This window comes from Salvia splendens, chromosome 5, assembly GCF_004379255.2.
Source record: "Salvia splendens isolate huo1 chromosome 5, SspV2, whole genome shotgun sequence".
NCBI classification, from domain to species: domain Eukaryota; kingdom Viridiplantae; phylum Streptophyta; class Magnoliopsida; order Lamiales; family Lamiaceae; genus Salvia; species Salvia splendens.
The window spans coordinates 4990632-5014573 of record NC_056036.1 but is presented as its reverse complement, the minus strand read 5'-3'; the positions used below and the strand labels follow the sequence as shown (position 1 = coordinate 5014573).

The window sequence follows — 23942 nt, the reverse complement described above, 5'->3', positions numbered from 1 at the left end:
TATTTAATTTAGGATTCGTTTTGTTTTTTATTTTTGTATAGTTTTCTAACATTTTATTTTTTGTTTCAGAGTTGTAGCTAGAAGACTAAGTCGAGCCAACGACTTTAAACAAAGGCGCTAGTTGGGAGGCAACCCAATGAGTTTTTAGTTTTCTTTATTTTCTCTTAATAAATCGAGGGTTTTATTTACTCAATTCTTTCCTTCGATGTATTTTATGAATTGAGTATTTTTTTTTATTTTTTATTTTTTATGTTGTTTTATTTTATTTTTTTTTCGTGTAGGAGCAACATGGAGATAACAATTACATTGGAGCTTCTGAAAGAGTACACCTACAAAGGAATATACACCCACCCTCCCACCCGAATGCACTTTGGACATTATGCCAAGTTTGGGGGAGTCTTCTTTTCCCTTTACTTTTTAAGTTCTTTTTGCTTGCATTGAGGACAATGAAGCATTCAAGTTTGGGGGGGTTGAATGAGTTTCTTTGCATGATGCATGTTTATTGGGTGTATTATATGCTAAAGTGTTGTGAATCATGTAATTGACGGGTGCATGTTAGATCTTCGGTTTTCTGGTTGGGAATGCTTGCTTGATTTTTCTTGATCTTTGAAGCCTAGGATGAATGGAATTTGTGCATGATTTATTTGAAAGAGCATGTTGTGATTACATCCGATTTCTTGAGTTGAGGAGAGTATGAAAGTCACATGTGTTGTGGAAATTATTTTAGATTGATTTGCTTTATCGAGTTGCGTGCTTGTATTCATTTGTGTCAACGATATGGGAGGATAAGGCACTAGGATGAACTCTATGGCCAAATGATCACATGCCTAGTCCTATACATGATCCCCTAGAAGCCACTTTGAGCTTAATTTCCTATTATTTGTGTAAACACTTAGCCAATCACTTAGCCACTTAAATAAGCCTCATTTTAGCCTCATCAATGGACCTTGCTACTATTTGGGTGCTAAAAACAAGTTTGAGCTGTGGTGATTTGAGTTTTGAGTGTTGGGTGGTGAATTGTAAAGTGTAGACATTTTTAGACTTGATGTAATGTATAGGTGTAAAGAATGAAGTTCTTAGAGAAAAAAAAAGAAACAAAAAGAAAGAATAAGACGACCTCCAAATTTGCAAAAGTCGAGGTCTTTATCAAAAAAAAAAAAAAGTTTGATGGAATAAAGATAGAGCTTCTGTATTTGTTTGAAGTAATCTTGTCTAGAATAGATCTCAAGTTTGGGGGAGTTCGAGTTTGGTTGTAAATTTTTTCGTTGATTAATCTTTGGAAGGAAGTTGTAGGAATGAAGAATTTGGCACTCAAATGTGTAGCCTTTGAGCTCACTATCCATATTTATCCTACCTCATCCCTAGCCTCATTACAACCTCGAATTAAGACCTTGGACCTTATTGTTGATGCTTGTGGATGTTTTGTAAATAACTTGGTAGAGTTAATAAAGTTTGATTTGAAATCCGCGAGTCTATGTGGTAAGTAATGCTTGACGAGTCAATGATGACGGTTTGAGTCGTATGATCACATGTTTGGACTTACTTTGAAATGCACCATGACTTGAAGTTCTAGGTTGATAAGTGATGGTTCATGAGAGTGGGAAATCTTGAGTGGAATTGTTGGGGGTTTAGATCTTGTCATTCATGACTCTACGTGATTCACTCTTATGAAAACTTTTGGAACAACTTTTGTGAGCTGAGCTTTAAAGTTTTGTGTTTATTGTGATCTTGCTCGAGGACGAGCAAGCAAATAAGTTTGGGGGTATTTGATTTGAATCAAATTGTACATTTTTATTCCCCTAACTTTACATGATTTATATAATTTGATGCTTGCAAAAGTATGTTTTGTGGTGTAGGAAGAGGAATAAATGGTGAAACAAAGAATGAAGCTCAGATTGTGAAAAAGCTGTCCAGAAAGCTCTCAAAATTAGCCACCCGGCCGGGTGTATTTTATGCCTAATAATTCACCCGGCCGGGTATGATGTGCAGAATACGAAACTTCCAGCAAGTCCTCAAAATTGGCCACCCGTCCGGGTGTATTTTATGCCCAATAATTCACCCGGCCGGGTGAATGTTATGTATATTGCAGTTTCGTGAGAGAGAGTGTGAAATGACGGTTTTTTGGCAGTTTCATACGGCAGTTTCCTTTCCCAAGGAGAGAGAGACACGGTTTGGCAGAAAAAGAGGGGGAATTGAATTGAGAAAAGAGGGGCAGAAGAAAGAAAACAAAAAGGAGAAGAGAGAGGGAGTTGAGGGGACGTTTTTTAATAGGGAGAGGGAGTTGACGGCTGGAGAAGAAAGGAGAGAAAGAGAGGAGGAAGAAGAGAAGGAAGAAATTTCGACCAACATTCCGACGATCCATCTCCATATCTCTATTTCACTCAACGAGAGCATGCTTCCTACGGTTTTAATTATGATTATTATCATGTGTTTAGGCTAAACTCTCAATGTCGCTCCAAGTTGTGATTTAGACTTGTTTGAATGTATCTGTACCTTTGAATTCACGTTTTGACATCGTTGATGTGTTTAATGTTAGATTCTATCACTTTAGAGGCCTCTATCGTTATAGATTTTTTAATCCTTGTTTATCGTCTCTTTAACATGAACTTGGATGGACTAATCAATTGATGTGTTGTTGAATTTGAATTGTTCAGAGGATAATTTGACAATGGATTGTGTAAGTTCTTATAGTAGATGATATTTTATTCCCGCGCTTCCACAGGAATTTAATATCGTTGAAAGTTAATTCATGGAACAAGTGTTCAGCTGACTGTGAATTATACGTCGCAAACATGTTCAGTGCACGCGATTAGGTTGATTAATTAATCCCAAATATGTGCTTTCGATATAGGTGTAGAATGATTCAAGTCTAATGAGCAACTTGGAGTGGCATGTTTCTCCCATCTGATTAGTCTTTCCTCAGTTAACTTGCAGCTTAATTTTATCTTTAACTTTTAGAAATCGAAACCTTCAAAGCAAAAATCCTCTTTAATTTGTCTTTTGTTTGTTTTCGAATTAAATAATCTACGCCTCCCTGTGGTTTGACACTCGTAGTACTACAGCTGACGCTGTATTCTTGCAGTATCGTTGTAATATTAGAGTTAATTTATTAAACTTGTGTGAGCTTTACACTTGATTTTTAAACTCAAAAATTACACATCAGCTATACGAGAACCAAACTTTGCAATGGTCCAATAATTAAAGTTCATTTGATAATGTTAAAAGAGCATATGGTTTTAAAAGGTATATTTAAATACTAACATAATATTCATTCATCTGATAATTTTAATCAGAAGGAAACAAACACCCCATTAAGTGATCTCCAATATATTATCTAGTTATGATCTGAAAATACAAATAAACATAATAGTTTGTTATCAAAGGTAGGAGTACTTGCTAGACTATGATATCATTTTAAATTTTTCTAAGAGTATGTATTGTGTACATTTAAATTGAGTATTTAGTAGCATTTGTCATTGACCTACTTAATGAAATATAATGGAGAGCACCACGATTCATATCTTATCTATAAGTCATATGTCGAATATTATTGTATCAACGATAATTTCACAACCACAAATTTAGGTGCAACCTTAATAGGAAAGAAAACAGAATACCTAACAATACAATTTTACACAATTAAAAACCATAATATAGGTACCACTCAAGCCGTCTTATTGAATAAAATGTGAAGATATAAATAGGAGTATTACTCATAAAAAAAAGTGTAATACTAGTATTTTAAAAGGCTAGGCCCAAAGCAGCAAAACTCTCAGTCCTCATACAACTAGGGCTTCTCCCAACTTTTCTAAATTACTATAGTAGTACTAAGTCTCCACTAAATCAAAGGAGCTTTTTATAAAGGTTGTCATCAAGATGTCAATTATACTTTCCACGTCCTATAATAAGAGTCCTATTTATATTAGGTACGGGTTTTAAGAAACGTAAAAAATAGTAATTGAATAAGTTAGTGAAATATGAGTCACATTTATGTGAATTAGTTTTGTAGAGACTTACTTATCATTTATTGATAAAAATGAAATAAGATTCCTATCGTGAGATAAACGAAAATGATAAAATATGGGATGAAGAGAGTATCATTGATAAAAGTAGTTATTTATTGCCACAATTTATTTTACTATTTCCGAATGTGGGAATAACATAGCTCCAATCATATTATTAATTCTTGTTTCTATCTTTAGTTCGTCATCATTTTACCAAAAAATTGCTCTCCCAGTTCCACACACTCAAAAATCAAATCAAATTCCTCACAACGTCAAATAAGGTTCAGCATTCTCTCCTCCTGAAGAAATCCCAATTTTTTCACACTTCACGCACTTCGCCAGAATAGAAACTAGTACACCCAATCATTTTTCATCCGTCTTCTATAAATTGACGATCTTGTACTTCCTTTTTTTCTGGAAAGGAATATTGATTGGTGTAATTGGAATTATCCTCGGCATTGCTGGATTTTTTAGAAACCAGGTTTCAATTAGGGTTTGGTTTCAGATTAGTTGATCAATTTTTGTCCCTTTTTAGCTTTTAGGGTTGGGTCGTGGGTGTTTCTTTGAGTATTAGTATATCTTTCGGGGAAGCACGGTATTGAATTTCTTGTTTAATCATACCATTTATTGCAATTTTTCTCAGTATTAACAGTATATGTATCATAAAGTTGACTGCCTACTGGTGCTTCTCTTTCCACATTAGGGTTAGATTCTGCATTCTGCAGGAGAAAAGGTCCGTTTTTGTTGCTTCAAGTTGCATTTTTGTTGGTGGGTTGAGTAAGGTTGGCGCAATATATATCTGAAAAGAAATTGTTGGTCCTTGTTTTGTTGGTATAAGTATTAGTTCTGGTTTAGAGAAGGTGATAGTGTATGGGAGAACAGGAAGGATGGGCAGAGACAGTTGAGCCATTGCCCAATGGGCTCTTACCTGGGGCAGGGCCCGTCATGCGTGCCCTGGATACAGAGCGGTGGATGATAGCGGAGAAGCGGACTGCAGAGCTCATTGCCTGCATTCAACCCAACCTGCTATCTGAGGAGCGAAGGAATGCTGTTGCAGATTATGTGCAGCGGCTCATCATGACATGCTTCCCATGTCAGGTTGTTGGAATATGCAGAGTTCTTTTTTGTAGTCTTGCTATATTCAATTTTAAAGTGGTGCTATAAATGAGGTTGCTTTTGCAAAATTGGGTACATAATACTCAGTTCATATAATGATGGAACCCTTTTCCAGAATGGTTTTGTATGCAGCTAGTCTTTATCTTGCAATGTTTTCTAGTTTGTATTTTCTCCTGGTGCACAATTATCTACACAAAACTGATTAAGTGCTGGTGAACTTGCAAATTCATGTTGGTGTTGGTTCAAGTATTTGCTGATATATTATTTGATACAAGTTCTCTGGAACTAGGATATAGTATGAGTGAGCCCATGGTGATCATACGAGGCAACTGATATATAACATGAATCAGTTATCTTGCTGAGTGGCTCTCTGCTGAAGAAAATAAGCTCAGGTAGAATTACAGCACAGGGTGAAACTAACTTCATCTTATCATTCAAATGAACGGCTTTTCTAGATGGGAAAAGCAACAATATCTGATACTGAATGGATAGAGATGAGGGGTATAAGATATCAGAAACTCAGGGTGATTTTTATGTGTGTCCAAGAACCATAAACTGTCGAGTGAAATGGATTTTTTTTTTATGATTCTGACAAGTATCATCCTCGGAGTGTGTTTTATGATTCTTCCATAGTATCATTCTCGGAATGCCTATGTTCTATAAGGACATTTTTAGCTTTGTTAAGCCTTTTTTTAACCCTTTGCCTACTCCACAGGTGTGCACATTTGGTTCTGTCCCCTTGAAGACGTATCTGCCTGATGGAGACATCGATCTGACTGCTTTCACTCAGAATCAGAATTTGAAGGATACTTGGGCCAATCTGGTTAAGGATATTCTGGAGAGAGAGGAAAAGAATGAAAATGCCGAGTTTCGTGTGAAGGAGGTTCAATATATTCAAGCTGAAGTATGCTCTCTTTCTTATCCCTATATACTTTTGACATTTTATTTTTTGTCTCTGCTTTTGATAATTAATTTCTTTCCCTTATCTAAAACAAATTATAAGAATATTTAAGTTTTGTCTCGTTTGGATATCTTTTCTAGTTCTTTCTAAATATCCAAATATTGCTTGTTATGTTTGAACGCCTTTATCACACATGTAATGGAGGAGCAGCGCCACACACATTGATTTGGGGGTTGGGGATTGATTATCTAAACTTTCCTGGATGGTCTTGTGATCTTTGTGGTGCATCCAAAGTTCTTGATTCACTCTTCCTTTGTTGTTGGGGACCTGTCACCATTTATATAATGCAGTGTGCCGTATGAGCAGTTAATAGGTATAAACTTTGCATTGACCTGAGATGCACCAATTTAATACATGGCCTATGACGATGATGAATGTTATCTCAGTGTAGTAGGTTTATCAAGATGGAGCTGGTTATGGATTATGATATTGTGATGAAGGATTTCATGTCAATGTTGTCTTAAGTTAGTGCTACTTTGCACTGATAAATAACCTTTTGTTTTATTTCTCTTATTCTCAGGTAAAGATAATTAAATGTCTTGTCGAAAACATTGTGGTGGACATATCTTTTAATCAAGTTAGTGGCTTATGTACACTCTGCTTCCTTGACGAAGTACGTATTTTCCTATTTACTAACAGAATTTTCACAGCATAAGTTATAGTGCCATTTATGAATCAAGGCAAATAACTTGTTGTCTCACACCACATTATTCCATGTTTGGTTTCGTAGATCGATAATCTGATAAGTCAGAATCATCTGTTCAAGCGTAGTATTATATTGATCAAGGCATGGTGCTATTATGAAAGCCGCATATTGGGTGCTCATCATGGACTCATATCTACTTATGCCCTGGAGACTTTAGTTCTTTACATCTTTCATGTGTTCAACAATTCCTTTCATGGACCACTTGAGGTGACTTATTTCTTTTGTTTGTCCGTAGCCCGCGCGGATTGTTTTCTTTGTCAATTGTTCTCCTGAGCACTTACGTAAAACTTTGCAGGTCCTGTATCGTTTTCTGGAGTTCTTTAGCAATTTTGACTGGGAGAACTTTTGTGTTAGCTTATGGGGACCTGTAGCTATTAATTGCCTACCTGACGTAACTGGTATTAAAAAAAATTGTTTTTTGTTTATAATTAATGCTTATATGCAGTTTCTTTCCTTGATATGCTGTCTTTGTTTGCTTGTAGTACAACCTCCTAGGAAGGATAGTCGGGAGTTGCTACTTAGCAAGTTGTTTCTTGAAGCTTGTAGCTCTGTGTATGCTGTTTTCCCTGGTGGCCAGGAAAGTAATGGACAGAAATTCTCTTCCAAGCATTTTAATGTTATTGATCCTTTAAGAGTGAGCAACAACCTTGGACGAAGTGTTAGTAAAGGTAAGTATGAAGTAGTTAGGTTAATATTTGTTTTTCGCGACGAGGTGTTGAAACATAGGGTACAGCGAGTTTGGAATGTGTGACCATTGCAGTTGCAAAGAACATGATACTTAAAAATATCTTTCTAGTAATATTTCCTTTGGCCAAGGTTGAATCTGTTTGTAACCTTTACCCAAGGGAGCTGTACCTGATACATAAGAAATTCTGCTGGATGATTTGATTTTATTCTTTATAAGTGTAAGCTGCTAGATCTACTAGATCAGAGTACTTTTTCATATAAATCAGTTTTCTGATACAAAATTTCTTTTCTCATTGGGTTTATTGGAGCGGGGAATGTTATGTATAATTTGCTTTAACGTGGGCCATATTTAATACTTATCTCTTAACTTCTTTCATTGCACAATGATGGCCTGTAACAGTGGGCAGTGTATTGATATTTGTTTCCTGATCTCGTTCTAAATTCTTGGGAATGTTATTATGTTATCTGTGTCCAGGAAATTTTTTCCGTATACGAAGTGCATTTGCTTTTGGAGCTAAAAGACTGGCACGGTTGCTTGACTGCCCGAAAGAAAACTTAAATTTTGAAGTCAATCAGTTCTTTATGAACACGTGGGAGAGACATGGAAGTGGTCATCGCCCTGATGCACCAGGAGTTGACTCATGGCGCTTGAGATTGTCCACTCAAGATAGCCCTCATGAGGTTCAGAATTCCAATAATGGGAAGAAGGTAAAAGAAAGCTCCAATACTCATATGGTAGAGGTTCGGGGCACTCAGACTCAAGGTGTTCCCTATCAACTTGGTGAGAACTCTTATAGAATGTTGCCCATGACAAGTGAACTGTCTTCAGCTTCTCGCTCACACAGCTTAAAAAGTCAATTCAATTTGAACAACTTGCATGTCACTGATCAAATTGGAAGAGATACTGTCCCTGATCAGCCTGTACCTAATGATAAGATCCAGAGAGATCTGAGTGCAGATCACTCGGTAAATGACACCGAGGGAAGACCTCTTTTTGTTCGAACACACTCCAGTCCTGAACTGACTGATAACTATAGTGATGTCTCATCACAAGTACAATGTAGCAGACATGGTGAAGCTACAGATGCTCGTGCTACACATTCTAGGTTGGATTCTGGTTATTGGAGGAAGGATCTTATACCAGAGACTTTGGTTAGCCACAGCTATCATACTTCAGTTGTAGATACAGTGGCAAGATCGCATCAAAGTCTTGATGCTGCCGACTCCAATCATGTTTCAAATAGCTATGACTTAGGTGAAGAATTTTCAACCACCTCTGGGACACAGCTGATGCACCCGGAAGATCAAGATATTGTGAATATGATGGTGTCTGCTTCACTTCAAGGGTTCAATGGTCAAGTTCAAGTTCCACTTAGTCAAGTTCAAGTTCCACTTAATTTGACGACGGGTCATCTACCTTACTCTATCCCTCCATCCTTAATTGCTTCTATGGGGTACACTCAACAGAATTTTCCAGGATTTGTCCCTGTAAATATCCCTCTGATGGACCCATCATTCTCACACTTACAATTTCCTCGCAGTTTGGTATCGCCCCAAATGACTCAATATTTCCCCGGCATTGGACTCAATCCACCTGAAGAGTCAATAGACAGAATTAATGAGAATTTTGGTCGTATGGACTCTGGAGAGGGCAATAATGATTTTTGGCAGGAGCAAGATTCTAGATCCTCTTGTAGGTATGATCTTGAGAATGGAAATGTAGACACCCTCCAAACTGACGAAAAACCATCATTATCACCATCTGGTTTAAAGTATATTCCTCCACAATCTCGAGTAACTGCCTCAAGCAGTGCGAGAGCTCAGCAAAGGCATCTGAGGGAGAAATGTGGAGTAGTAAGGGATAATATTGATAGTTCTCTGGACAAGGATATTAATGCTAGTGAGGTTCACCCAGAAGAAAAATCAGGCAATTCAAGGTTCTCATCAGCTGCTCATAGTAATTCTTTGAGAAGTAGAACTTCTTCAGAGAGCTCCTGGGATGGATCATCATCGGTGAAGGCACCTAAATCGTCGAAAGAGAAAAGGGGGAAGAAAGTTACGACAGATATAACTATCAGCCATGGAAAAGGTAAAGTTATGTCTGATCACGTGTCAAATGACACAGATCATGACCAGGAACAGGCTTCACTAGTAAATTTGGGGACTGAAATCATTGAAAGAAACCCTGGTTCTGAGCCAGATGTGCATTCGCATGTTCCTAGGCACCATATGCTCGACTTTGAGGTTGCTCAGACTAGTGGATCAGACTCAGTGATGCCCTTTGCCCCAGTACTAATAGGTCCAGGCTCAAGGCATAGAATGGGTGAGAATTCTGGGGTAATTGCATTCTATCCAACCGGTCCACCAATCCCTTTCCTTGCAATGCTTCCACTTTATAACAATGCACCTGAAGCAGGTACACCGAATGCATTAAGTGGCCAATTTGGAGGTCATGGGACTGTAAATGATAGTGAATCTGTAATGAACTTTAATCCTAAGGGATTTGGTCAATCAGAGGAGTTGCATTCCTCAAGTTCTTCACTAGGAATGTCAACTAATGAGACATCCAAAGATCGGAAGGCTGATATTCTTAATAGTGACTTTGTTAGTCACTGGCAAAGCTTACAATTCGGAAGGGTCTGTCAGAATCCTCGGTACCAAGGGCCTTCTGTATTTCCTTCACCTATCATGGTTCCACCTGCGTTTGTACATGGTCGACTTCCACACGATAGTCCAGGTAGACCGCTTTCGACCAATGCAAACCTGTTCTCTCAGCTTATGACGAATTATGGCCACCATATGGTTCCCGTTGCTCCCCTCCAGTCGGTTTCTGGGCGACATCCCAATATATATCAAAGCTATATGGATGATGTGCCAAGATATCGTAGTGGGACTGGAACATACTTGCCTAATCATGTAAAAACCACTTCTTGTGATTCTAATTTTCTTCATCGCTTAGAATTTTCACTGAATATGTGCTATCATTACAGGAATTAATATTATGATTGTAGGTACTATTTTCAGTCCTTTGTTTGGCTTGCTGGATAATTTTTCTTTGGCCAAGAGTTACCCTAGTCATGTTCTATGTTTTAGTACTTCCCATTCTGTATAGTATTTTAACAGTTTATGTTCTCATTGTTTCAGAAGGTTTTGAATAGGGAACGGCACTCGTCAGGCAGCAGAAGGGGGAACTATAACCATGACAGAAATGACAGAAATGATAGCTTCAGTGACAGAGAGGTGAACTGGAATGCTAACTCAAAATCAAGGGCTGCTACGCGTAGTCATGGCAGAAACCAGACTGAGAAAGCAAACTCTCGGCCTGAACGTTTCTCTCATGGGGAGGGTCGAGCTGACCGTGCTTGGAACTCCTACAGGCATAACTCAGTCCCGTCTTACCAGTCTCAGAATGGTCCTTTGCGCTCAAATTTTGGTCAAGATGGTCCTCAGAATGGAGCATATAACATTTACCCTTTGGCAGCCATGAATCCTAATGGAGTTTCAGATGGACCTTCGGTTCCTCCAGTCATGATGCTGTATCCATATGATCATGATGCTGCCTATGTTTCTAATAACGAACAGCTTGAGTTTGGCTCTCTTGGTCAGCCGGGCTTACCCGATGTAAATGAGCAATCCCAGCTAGATGATGGAACTCGAGCCAGATCATCTGAGGACCGTAGAGTGCATGGGAGCTCTGCACACTGTTCCTCGCCAGATCAACCATCTTCACCAAACCATCATAGGTATGCTGCATAGTTTTTGGTGTTATTTAAGTCCAGAAGCATACGGGTTTGAATCACTGCTAAACAAGCAAAATAACATCTATTATTCCATATAAGTGGGGATGGTTAAAACACTTACCACTAACTGAGAAATGCCACTTTACATTGTTAACAAGTGGAGTAAGATTTTGCGTTGATTCATAAATTTTACTGCACTATGTTGTATTGGGGTTATGAATCTTCTCTCTCCTAACAGGAGGGTTCGATAATATGCCCAGCTACATCGGTCTTTAAGGAGCATCGTATGTTGAAGGATGAGACTGATATTCCTCATTCTAACTTTGGGACTGACAGTAATGGCTGGAAAGGGTACAGCTGCCCCATTTTTGCTCGGCTACAGAATGCAGCTCGGCCTGTACCTCATGTCTCGATAATGGCCCTCGTCTCTCCTGACGTGGTTCTTGTATGTAGAATAGCTAGCCAATTCTGACCCTGGCCAATTTGGAAACCTGGAAACTGGAGTTCTAGTTGCCAAGACTTTTTTCCTATGTTGTGATCTTCTGTCATAGCCTAACACACTATAATTTCATATACCAGTGATCTGGAATTAGTGTTCCATTTACAGACGAAATTTTTGTTATCTTCCCTTAGATTTTGTCATAAGGTTTTTAATCATGACATCTTGCATCAGCTTCATATGCATTACAGTATCAAATAGAGCATTAAATTTTGGATGACATTTTCCCTTAATTCCCATCTTAGCTACGGGTGAGCATCTGGTTTAATTCGTTTTTTATATATCCAAACCGAATAAAAAAAATCGAAGTCTTCTAAAAATTAAAAATGAACCAAATTGAAAAATCGAACCAAATTTCAAAATTCAATTTGGTTTGGTTTGATATTAGGTGTACGAGTTTTTGCTCATCCCAAATCTCAGCGCAGATGAATTCCTCTTTCTTGGGCAGTTTCTTGTTTTGCTTAGTAAATCGACACAAAATATGAAGCTCAAATTTAATCAAATATTTTTGTATAATTTCCTCGAAAGAATAAGCATTCAGAAATGTTTCTCTACAAAGAAATGGACTAGAAATTTCCTAATGAGGTCAAAGTTACATTTTATGACATCCTATAATTGTTACCAATATAACTCATAAGTTTTGACACAAAAATTGAGGTTGTAGGTGGTCGGTCTCCTTAAAATTCTACTAATAAAACTTAAAATGTAAAATGAGAATTCATCTCTCATTATCTACTTGGACCTTAATCCAGGTATGTTCTTCAGACCCATCTTTCCGAGGACTTGCTTCGGAATGGCCGGAGGGGTGTCGAGACACATGCTTCGACTAAACTCGTTTGCGAGCTCCACGAGTCTAGATTTGTTTCGGCCAATAATTTTGTTTGAGTTGTAGTACCCGAGCCATGCCTGGTATGCTGATTCTTTGCTCTTTATTACGACCTGGGATACAGCGCGTTCGACCTGCGACATAAATGTTATTTTTAGTACTTGTTCTATCTTCAGTTAGAAATTTTTGTTTTAAAAAGCAACATAAAATTTATGCAATAGTTGGTTTATTTACCCTTTTCGTAGCATCTGAATCTACAAATGGTTCAATTGCCTTTGATATAGTTAAATCTTTGATAGTGTTCAAGAAAAACTCTTCCCAAGGTGCCAATAACAACACACCTTCCCCTTCTTTTCCTTTTCGGCCCGTTCGACCCAATCTGTGGATATACTGCTGTTTATCCGCCGGAATACCAATCTAAACAGAGCAATGACAAATCAGTCCTTTAATGATCATACACATAAATAATGGTAACCAAAGATTATATCTGAAGAACCAGGATCGAGTAATGAATAACCTGTATAACAAGGGTCACGTCAGGATAATCAACACCACGTGCAGACACATCAGATGTTACGAGAATAAGACCAGATGACTTCCTAAACTCATCCGAGACTTTCGTCCGGTAACTTTGAGGTTTTCGAGAATGTATCTCCCTGACATTCATGTTAAGCTTGTTGAGAAGCTCAGCAACAAGCTTGGTCATCATTGCAGTTGTGCAAAAAACAATAACCTGTTGCATAGGAAAGGATGGATCATACAAACACATAATATTTTCCATGGATTCACATGGAATTACAAAAAAAAGCTACTCCCTCTTTCCAATTACATGTGACACATTTCTTTTGGGCACGGATTTTTAGGTAGTGGTGTTTAGTGGTTAAATGAAAAGAGAATAAAGTACGAGTGAGAAAATAAGTAGAGAGAAAAAGTAGGAGAGAGGGTAAAGTAAGAGAAAGATAGAGTGTTGCTTATTTGCCATAAAATGAAATGTCTCACTTATAATGGGATTGGGACGAAACAAAAAGGAATACGCCTCGCTTATAGTGGGACTGGGGGAGTATTTGGCTTCAAATGTGACAAATGAGCTTACTCGGTTTGAAAATGGCATGCCTACCATCTTACTAAGCAAAACATCTTGTAATCTTCATCTAATACACATCTCGACTAGTTTTCTCTTGCAGTCATTGTATCTATAATGAGCACACCAATCACAGAGATACAAACAGATGCTGTGGACAGATACAAATAGATGCTATTCCACACAATCCATTTTCTTAGAGTTGTCAGACATCTCCGTCTCATAAGGATTCTAGAGTTATTCTATTTGATGCGGAAGTGATTTTTCTTTAACAATTGGACCTCCAAAGAATTCCCCTAAACTGTCACACTCCATTTTTATGCTCGTCTTATAATTGCTAATGTGATTTCAGTAGTACTTAAAGCAGATTAAGGATGACTAATGAAAATGGCTACCTTGTAGTTAACATCATCTGCAATATGCCCTTTTAGCATGGTGTAAAGAAGCGAAAAGTGTTTGTCCAAAGGAGCAATCAGGTATGTCTGCCTGACCTGAAAAGGTTGGACGTTAATAATCATCACCACTCTGCATTATGAAAAATCACAGATAACGGTGAGAAGAATAGCTCACAACAACAAACCTGTGAATGTGTATCTGCACTTCCTTCCTCTACTGTGTTTATGTTTTCATGATCCTGTTTTAGGGCAACATGGCAGATTTGACGAACCTGCAGTGCGAATAAGTTCAGAATTCTCCAATTCACAAGGTATCACATGGTCAACGATAAATATTACCGCTTGGGGAACTGTTGCAGAAAATAGAAGTGTCTGTCGCTGTTTTGGTACAGCAGCTATTATTTTCTCTATTTCTTTGCGGAATCCCATGTCTAATAAATGATCGGCTTCGTCAAGGACCAAGACTTTAACTCCCATCAGTCGAGTTGCGAATCCGGCTGTATTCTCTACATGATCCCTTAGCCTTCCAGGTGTTGCCACGAGTATCTGCATTTTAAAACAGAAAAGTTGATTGAGCCAGACCTAGCTAGATCAGAACCTTATCATCTCTCATGCATTACATGACCTCTTAAAGACCAACGCGTTCATATAATATTAAAACCATAATAATTAAACCAGAGGATAAAGCACATCGTAACATATATAATTACCTGGCATGCATTGACTTGCATCTTTTTTTGCTCCATACCTAACCGGGTACCTCCAATGACAACTTGAACACCAATAGAAGAATGGTACTTCAACAATTTGTTGGCCTCAGCAGCAGCCTGAGTAGCAAGTTCTCTGGTTGGGCATATAACAAGCACGTATATTGGGGATCTTTTTTTATCACGATCAGAAGGAGGTAATTTTGCTATGATTTCAATTGCAGGGAGCTGCAATCATAAGAATTGGGAAAATTTAATCATCATCTACCAGCACTATAAAATGAAAGTTTAAAACTTTAAATTCGATATCATCATACTGAACTTTATATATACCAATGAAAATGAACATCAAAATCACTTTTTAAAATCACTATCATAATTATAGAGAAACTGGAATGAAAAGCCAAAACTATTTACCAAAAAAGCTACAGTTTTCCCTGTGCCAGTTCTTGCCTTGGCCAGGACATCCTTACCTAGAAACAGGTCACCATTAGAGATTCGCAACAAAAATAATAGAATATGATACAACGGCCAACCTATAAACTGTATAGTGCTCTATGTTCTTAAATCTGCAATATGAGTATGCACATATATCTGCTAAAACCACAAAATAGTTGTAATTAGAATAATTTTCCTAAATGAAGTATCACATCAAGCATGAGACTATCCTTGCTTGGGTTTCAACTTGAAAATTATATATGTAAACAGAATAGGCAACCCTTCTGTTTCTCAAAGAACAGAGTTTCAGTCTGTGGGTGCTTCCAGTGCATGTCAGAATCACAACAAAGTAACTTCTGAAGCTTTTTCTACCTTTCAGAATGATAGGAAGAGTTGCCTCTTGCACCAGAGTCATCCTTTCATAACCAGCATCTTTGATTCCTTTAAGTGATAAGGGTGATATGGGACATTTATCGAACCTGTGGAGCATACCGATTCAAAACTGTTAGTACAAGAATATGTACATATCATCAAAAATCTACAGACACTACATAAAAAGTGATAAAGTTAATGCAAGGCTCTTAGGAAATATTCTTATGCTAACTATTTTGAGAAAACCAAGATATTGCTATTCCATGATCCTGCATTTTAACCTCCAACTGATGCTCATCTCGATGCCCACCCCGTTTCCATTACATTTCAGAATTCCTAAAGATAAGCAACTAAGCTTGTGGGATCTCTATACAATGAATCACTATTAACTCAAATTTACTTACACAACACTATCCTATGTGATTCAAATTTCCCATCTAACAACATTTTTTTACATGATCCATGCTCAGTATACATTAGAACAGCTACACTACAGTTCTAACTGGTACAGGCATTATATACTTATTTACATCAAATTACTGTGTTCCCAATTCCAATTCTCAAAAAAGATCATCGGACATATGAAATGAGTATGTACACCTGGGAGGCTATAAAATTCACCTGCTTTCACTAAGGTGTGAATCACTACTTTGGAGTGAGCTTTTATGAATGATTCCTTTCTCGAGTTCGGCTCTTACCACTTCCACTTCTTCGTCCTCCACCTCCTCATATTCATCATCATCTGCTTCATCGTTATCAATTAATTCCTTAAAATTTGTATACCCCTTATCACTTTCCCCCACAGCCTCGTCATCTGTAACAACAAACCCTTGTCTTTTCATCCTTCTCCCTGCCCCTTTCTTCACCGAACTACCCTGATCACCACTTCTTCCCCCTCTATTTTCGTATGTCATTCCTGAACCTCTCCCACTCGGTCCCTTCTCTTTCCACTCTCCCCCACCTCTGCCACCATACGAACTACCACCACCCCTACTAAATTTACTAGTTTCACGCCCCTCGCCGCTCCCAACATACGTACTACCACCACGCGAAACACGCCCCCCACCTCTCCCTCTAAACGAACCACCGCCACCCCTGATAAATCTACCCGAATCACCTCTCCCACCACCCCTACCACCAGAGCGCCCTCCACCACCTCGTCTACCACTGAAGTCAGAATCTTTATCAAATTCAACCTCTCTTCTTCTCTTTCTAGCTCGACCTCTTCCGCTCCCCTTACCATCACCACCATCCTGCCCCATGCCTGAACTCATCCTCTCCCCGTACGAATGAGTTGAGATTCTGATATTTCCGAGTGGGACCGGCCTAATAGCTTGAACCGGAGCTAACAGCAATCTCCTCTGCAAATTTTCGAACCTGAAAAAAAATGATACTGCAGCTTGTGAGGGAAAAAACATCGAAAAAAATGGGTTGTAATGGGGCAATTCTGGATGTCATGATATGAAATTACGTGCTGGTGAGAGGGGTGGATTGTGAATCTGCAAATGATTTCGGGGTGATATGAACCGAGATAGGGTTTAAGCCATACCCAAATCTGAATGATTGAAGAATTAGGGTTTAAGCGTTTAAGGAGCAATTTATTAAACGACGTCGTTTAACTGAGCATGAGTGTTGTTTTGGCCTGGGCCAATACTATAGGAAATATGCCTGTTTCTCAGTTTATGGGCTTCTATAATTTTATTAAACTTAAAAAAAGGGAGTAGTATAGTAACTACTTCGATAATTTTATTTTTTATGGCTTTCTATTTTTCCAAGATATGTTAGTGTTTTTTAAAATTAATGTGTATCCAATTGGAAAAATAATTAAGGAAAAGTCGAATGATAAAACAAAAAGATGTTTTTTTAATGAAACTAAATTTATGCAGTTCTATTAGATGATTCAAAATTTCCAACTCCGACAGTATTGGAGTGATTGAAATAAAACACCTGCCATAATTATAAAATTGACTATAATTTATTATTTTTAAGATAAGTTTATTTTATATAATTATATTTTCAAATATTTAGTTGGGTTGAAAAATATAGTTGTCCCCGTCTCAAGTTGCGTACAGTTGTGCGGCTAAACATTAAACTCGCATTTGATTGGGACAAATAGAACTCTAATTTAATATCATTTCTCATTGTGATATCTTATATATTTTGTAAATTGATTACTTTTGTCCGAAACCTATTTTAAATTATCATTTTTAAGTGATTTAACTCGAGAAAAAGTGCCTTAACAAATGGAAACAAGTTGAATCCCTTTTAAGTACTTACAAAAACTATACTAGTAGTATCTCTTAATAGACATGTTCAAACTTTGTAATGGTCCAATTTGGAAAAGTGCATTACAAATGGAATCTCAAGAGTCAAGGGCAAGGCTATATAAGTAAAAGCATAACATTTTTGCCTTTGGTAGAGTGTAAAAGGATATTTTTAACTCACAATTTACATATATAATTATTTATATTTTTGTCTCTTAATTACTTCGAAATATTTTCAATTTATATTACTAGGCCAACTTGTAAACTGATGGGATACGAACTAAACAACTAAACAATAATTGCGAGCCCAATAGCAGTGACGGCCCATCAGCCCAAAACCCAAGAAAGAGTATCAGTTCGGCACAACCAAAGAGTTCGGTCACAGCCTATAGCTCGGTAGTATCAGTTCGGCACAACCAAAGAGTTCGGTCACAGCCTATAGCTCGGTAAAAGCCGACCAATCGAGCTCAACTCTCAGATCGGCAAAAGCTGATCGGCAAAGTTCAGCAGTTCGGTCTCAGTATTCGACCGAACTAGGAGATAGTGGACCCATGCAGGATCTCCACGACCTCCATTACACCCACGATCTATTTAGTGGTATTAAGCAGTTATCAACCCCACTACCAGGGCTGCAAACCACGATCTTAGTTCGAATGTATAAATAGAACTTAGATCAGATAGACCAAGGTTAAGTTCTCTAGATCCCGAATCTTATAGCAAATCAGTATTGTAATCTGTAAGCGAGACCAAGCAATACAAATTTGCCCTCTCTTCTTCCCGTGGACGTAGATTTACCTCAGTAAATCGAACCACGTAATTTTCCGTGTTGTGATCGTTTATTACTTGCATTTATTCCCATCAAAAATTCGCCAAATCATCACTGGCGCCGTCTGTGGGAAACAGAGAACCAAAACTGTGATAAAAGCGAGTTTTTGATCCTTTTCCACCAAAAAATGCGTACCAGATCACACAATACCCATACTTCCGTCCGTGATGAACGTGAGGAAGCTAGTCCAGCCCGTAGGTCTGGAAAACAGCCTCGGGAGAAATCTGCCTCCAGTTCTCACGGTGAAAGAACAAACCACTCAAAAAGTCATCGCATCGAGCCTCCCCAGCAGCTCGCTTTGAATGAGGCTGTCAAGTTGTTCTTGGCTGAGAAGCAGGATGAGTTCTTAACATTCCTACAAAAGAGCCAGAAGCCGGAGAAGAAAACGGCGGATTCTCCCTCCCCCTCCAGACATGAAAGTCACTACCGCAGTAGTGTCGTATCTTCCAGGAGAAAGAATCCTCACCACCGATATGTTCCTTCTCCTCCTTGTTACCGAAATCACAGGAGAACTCCATCTCCACCATACCGTAGAGATGTCGGATTCGCTATGTATGGAGCGCTGAAGACTCCATTTTCGGATGATATCACCAGAACTACGTTGCCACAGAATTACCGAACTCCGTCAGTGACTTATGACGGGTTAGTGGATCCTCATGATTTCCTGGGACGCTATCAGTATAATATGGCGAACCAAGGTCTCAATGAGGTTCATATGTGTAAGCTGTTTCCCGAGCTGCTCATCGGGAACGCAAGAAGGTGGTTCGATAGCCTCCCTCAAGGCAGCATTAGATCTTACAGAGATCTAATGGATGCTTTTCATAGGAGGTTCTTCCAGAAAGCGGAAACCCGAATCACTTCGGCTCAGCTGCTTTCTATACGTCAAGGTCGCGATGAAAAGATTAGCGACTTCATGACAAGATTCCACAAGGAATGCCTACAAGTAGATGATCTCAATGATCTGCTTGTCATTTCGGCATTCCAAAATGGAATTCTGCCAGGAGCTCTCTACAGAAAGCTCGTTGAATGCAGTCCGCAAACAGCTCAAGAGATGTGGGACATTGCGGACCAGTTTTCTCGTGCTGATGAGGCAGACCGTCGAAAACGGTCTTTAGACAGCTCTTCCAGAGGAGACAAGAGGAAGCCCGATCATAGCGATCAGGGACATCCTCGCCGAACTCCTTTTGAAAGAATTCAAAGGGCACCGGTACAAGACAGATTGGGACCACGTCTCAATCCTGAGAAATCACCCGCTCAGTTCGTACCATTGAACAAGTCGAGAGCGGAAATTTTCGAACTGCATTCTGATATGTTCGAAAAACCAAAGTCGATGACGAAATCGGCCACGCGCCGAAGTCAGGATAAATATTGCTCCTTCCATCAAGACCACGGTCACGATACCGAGGAGTGCCGAAATTTGGCAGCAGATATTGATGTTCTTGTGAAAGCAGGGACGTTAAAAAAATACCAAAGCAAGCCGCCGAAAAAGAATAAGAAACAGAGAAGTGCGAACTGCGCTCCTCAGGATCCTAAAAGGCAACAGGATCCCGAAGACGATGACGAGCCGCAATATGATGGAGTGATCCAGACTATTGACGCTCTCCCAGCCGGGAAGACTAAATCGTCTCTAAAATCAGAGCGCAGAGGCTTCAATCGAGAGGAGCCAATACATAAAAGGCTGAAGAAGGAGGAAGTAATTACATTTTCAGATGCAGATCCCGTCCCGGCCATTTCTCCTCATCAAGACGCTATTGTCATTCAAGCTGGAGTGGCAAACAAACTGATCCACAGAGTGTTTGTGGATACATGAGCGTCGGTTAGCATTCTTTTTAAAGAATGTTTTGATAAACTGGAAGTGGATCCAGCTCGGCTCAGTCCGGCCCCAATTCCTCTGAAAAGTTTCGCCCAGGAGGACACCCGCCCTGAAGGTATTATCAGCCTTCCGATTACGGTAGGAAGAGCGCATACTAGCTCCAGTACGGTGATCGAGTTTTTTGTGGTAAAAGCTCGATCCCCGTATAACATTATACTGGGAAGAGACTGGCCCAACACAGTTCGGGCCATTTGCTCTACTTATCACCTCACAATCAAGATCCCCACTAAAGGAGGGATAGCAGTCATCCGAGGTGATCAAAAGAGAGCAAAAGAATGTCTGCAGATTGCGCTTAAAAGTGCCGAACAATCAGATCGGCACCATCAAGCATAGCAATCACAGCAGCCGGAGTCAGAGGCAGGCGAAATGAACGAAGTCACACCGGAGCCGAACTCACGACCAGTTCAGTTATACGAAGACGATCCATCCAGAACGGTCAAGATCGGTTTCGCGGGAATACCTCTACTCCGGGAAAAGACCATCCAGCTCCTCAAAGAGTACAAAGATGTCTTTGCGTGGTCTCCGTTGGACATGACTGGAGTGTCTCCCGAGGTAATTACACATCGGTTAAATATTGATCCTTCAGTCCGGCCTATAAAACAGAAGCAAAGACTCTTTGCGGCAGAAAGAAATCAAGTCATCCATGACGAAGTCCGCCAATTACTGAAAGCGGATGTATTATTTGAAGTAAAATATCCTTCTTGGGTGGCCAATCCTGTGATGATCAAGAAAAAAGAAGGAGGATGGCGGATGTGCATAGATTTTACAGATCTAAATAAGCACTGTCCTAAAGATTGCTACCCCCTTCCCAACATAGATAAAAAAGTAGAAGCTTTGATAGGCTTCGAAATTTTCTGTTTTCTTGATTTGTATAAAGGATACCACCAAGTTTTAATGGATGAGAATGATGCTTCAAAAACGGCTTTCATTACTGACTTCGGTATTTTTGCTTATAAAAAGATGCCATTTGGTTTAAAGAATGTCGGAGCCACATATCAAAGGATGGTAGATAAGCTATTTCGGCACCTGATCGGAAAAGAGGTTGAAGTATATGTTGATGACATAGTTGTTAAAAGCAGAAGCACTTCGGAGTACGAAAACAATCTCAAATCCACTCTCGACGTGCTCAAAAAAGCCAACCTCAAACTCAATCCCCAAAAATGTACCTTTTTGGTAGATTCGGGAAAATTTCTGGGTTGTTGGGTTTCAAAGGAAGGACTCAAGGCAAATCCCCTAAAGGTTCAAGTTGTTCAGAACATGGCAATGCCGAAGTCCATACATGATGTGCAAAGGCTAACTGGATGTCTAGCCGCACTGAATAGATTCCTTTCCCAAGCAGCCGAAAAGCAAATGCCGTTCTTCAATGTTTTGAAGAAGGCACCAAAGTTTGAGTGGGGAGCCGAACAGAAAAAGGCTTTTGACGAACTCAAAAGTTATTTAACCGAACTTCCTACTCTCTCTGCTCCAACAGATGCCGAAGTGATATTCTTATATTTAGCAGCATCAGATCAAACCATTAGCGCGGTGCTTGTACGAGAAGAAGGCCTAAAACAGCGTCCTATCTACTTTACAAGCCGAGCATTAAGAGGTCCCGAAACAAGGTATCAACCTCTGGAAAAAATTGCTCTGGCATTAGTAAATGCAGCAAGGAGACTGCGGCCATATTTCTATGCTCACAAAGTGTGCGTCTTAACCGATCTTCCACTTCGGCAAGTTTTGACTAAGCCCGAAGCGTCGGGCAGAATTGCCAAGTGGGCCATAGAGTTGGGAGAACATTCAATAGAATATCTACCTCGGAAAGCCATCAAGGGACAAGCCTTGGCAGATTTTCTTGTAGAGGCAAAGTTCGATCAGGCAATCCCTATTATTGCCGAACAGAAAAATCCTACCAATGACGAACTAACACAGCCCCAGAAACCCGAAGTAGAGCCGCCGGACTGTTGGATTGGATTCGTAGATGGAGCTTCGAATAAGACAGGAAGTGGAGCTGGTATTCTACTTATCGCTCCCGACGGACACGAAGTAACTTATTCACTTCGGTTCTTATTCCCAACCACTAATAACGAAGCCGAATACGAAGCCCTTCTTGCCGGACTTCAGTTAGCGCAACATCTACTTGTCAACTCTCTCAAAATTCATTGTGATTCACAAGTCATAGTGAATCACATGCTGGGTACAAGTGAAGCCCGTGGTGAAAGGATGAAAAAATACTTGGACAAAGCGCAAAGTATTAGCCGAAATTTCTCTTATTTTCGGATAATCCACATTCCCAGAGCGGGAAATAGCCGAGCAGATACTTTAAGTAAGTTGGCCTCATATCCGAGCTCAAAGGTGGAGGAATTACCGCACAGAAGCATTGATGAAGCTGAAGTACACTCAGTAACCAGTTCACCAAACTGGATGACGCCAATATTAAAGTATCTAGATCAAGGACAACTGCCCGAGGATAAGAGAGAAGCAAGGAAAATCACATGCCGAGCACTTCGGTATGAACTTCATGAAGGAGTCCTATATAGAAAGTCCTACCTTCAACCGTTATTGCGATGTGTAGGACCAGAAGAGACGGATTACATCCTTAGAGAAGTTCATGAAGGATCTTGCGGTAGCCACATCGGAGCTAGAGCATTAGCTAAAAAAGTTCTGAGATGGGGATATTATTGGCCAACTTTGGTACAAGAAGCAGTACAGCTAGTTAAGAAATGTACGAAATGCCAAATCCATGCAAATATCCCAAGGACGCCGCAGACTGATCTATGTGCTATGCAAAGCCCTTGGCCTTTTATGCAATGGGGCATAGACATAGTAGGACCACTACCACAAGCTCCCCGGCAAATGAAATTCTTGATCGTTGCCGTGGATTACTTCACAAAGTGGGTGGAGGCTGAACCATTAGCTACGATAACGAGCTCAAAGGCATTAGATTTTGTCTGGAAGAACATAGTTTGCCGATTTGGCATACCCCATATCCTCATTTCGGATAATGGGACTCAGTTTACTGACAAAACATTCAAGAATTGGTGCCAAGAGTTGAATATTCAACAGCGGTTCACTTCGGTCTCTCACCCACAAGCAAACGGACAAACGGAAGTAACAAACCGTATTTTGGTGAAAGGATTAAAAACTCGGTTAGAACAAGCCAAAGGACAATGGGTAGAAAATCTTCCTCAAGTCCTATGGTCTTACCGAACTACACCAAAAACCTCCAACGGTGAAACTCCGTACAGTCTAGTGTACGGCACTGAAGCCGTAATTCCGGTTGAGATCGGCATACCCAGCCCCCGAACTCTTAGTTTCTCAACAGAACTGAATGACGACGGGCTGAGAGCCGAACTAGATCTTGCCGAAGAAAGAAGAGAATTGGCCTTCATAAAAGAAGCCAAGTACAAGGAGCAAGTAACCCGGTATTATAACCAAAGGGTGAAAAAGCTGCAGTTTCAAGTGGGAGAT

General features: G+C 39.5%; 2 protein-coding genes across 3 annotated transcripts; one reads left to right on the top strand and one right to left on the bottom strand.

Moving 5' to 3' along the window:
* The first annotated feature begins 4196 nt into the window (after window positions 1-4196).
* LOC121804381 lies at window positions 4197-11827 on the top strand. Its single transcript, XM_042203891.1, has 9 exons — window positions 4197-5102; window positions 5836-6024; window positions 6602-6694; window positions 6812-6994; window positions 7083-7185; window positions 7270-7455; window positions 7950-10390; window positions 10619-11217; window positions 11453-11827. The coding sequence occupies exons 1-9, from the start codon at window positions 4875-4877 to the stop codon at window positions 11463-11465; spliced, it is 4035 nt and encodes a 1344-aa protein (XP_042059825.1). The 5' UTR covers window positions 4197-4874; the 3' UTR covers window positions 11466-11827.
* A 379-nt stretch (window positions 11828-12206) lies between these two features.
* Window positions 12207-17085, bottom strand: LOC121802340 (DEAD-box ATP-dependent RNA helicase 31-like). 2 transcript variants are annotated; one of them, XM_042201995.1, is made up of 11 exons: window positions 17004-17085; window positions 16154-16909; window positions 15533-15639; window positions 15140-15195; window positions 14726-14950; window positions 14355-14561; window positions 14201-14287; window positions 14016-14111; window positions 13057-13272; window positions 12774-12956; window positions 12207-12673 (listed from the first exon to the last, which is right to left on the bottom strand). In XM_042201995.1, the coding sequence occupies exons 2-11, from the start codon at window positions 16804-16806 to the stop codon at window positions 12446-12448; spliced, it is 2058 nt and encodes a 685-aa protein (XP_042057929.1). In that variant the 5' UTR covers window positions 16807-16909; window positions 17004-17085; the 3' UTR covers window positions 12207-12445. The 2 variants fall into 2 exon arrangements, with proteins under 2 accessions (XP_042057929.1, XP_042057928.1); XM_042201994.1 differs by having other exon boundaries at window positions 16154-17080.
* Between the last annotated feature and the right edge of the window lie 6857 nt (window positions 17086-23942).

Bases quoted from the DNA above. Each gene is read 5' to 3' on its own strand.
- LOC121804381 (XM_042203891.1), top strand. From the start codon at position 4,875: ATGGGAGAACAGGAAGGATGGGCAGAGACAGTTGAGCCATTGCCCAAT. The intron at 6,025-6,601 runs GTATGCTCTCTT...TCTTATTCTCAG, and splicing joins TTCAATATATTCAAGCTGAA to GTAAAGATAATTAAATGTCT. The intron at 7,186-7,269 runs GTATTAAAAAAA...GTTTGCTTGTAG, and splicing joins TTGCCTACCTGACGTAACTG to TACAACCTCCTAGGAAGGAT.
- LOC121802340 (XM_042201994.1), bottom strand. From the start codon at position 16,950: ATGTTTTTTCCCTCACAAGCTGCAGTATCATTTTTTTTCAGGTTCGAA. The intron at 14,951-15,139 runs GTAAATAGTTTT...TTATGATTGCAG, and splicing joins GGAAAACTGTAGCTTTTTTG to CTCCCTGCAATTGAAATCAT. The intron at 12,674-12,773 runs GTAAATAAACCA...TTTATGTCGCAG, and splicing joins ATTCAGATGCTACGAAAAGG to GTCGAACGCGCTGTATCCCA.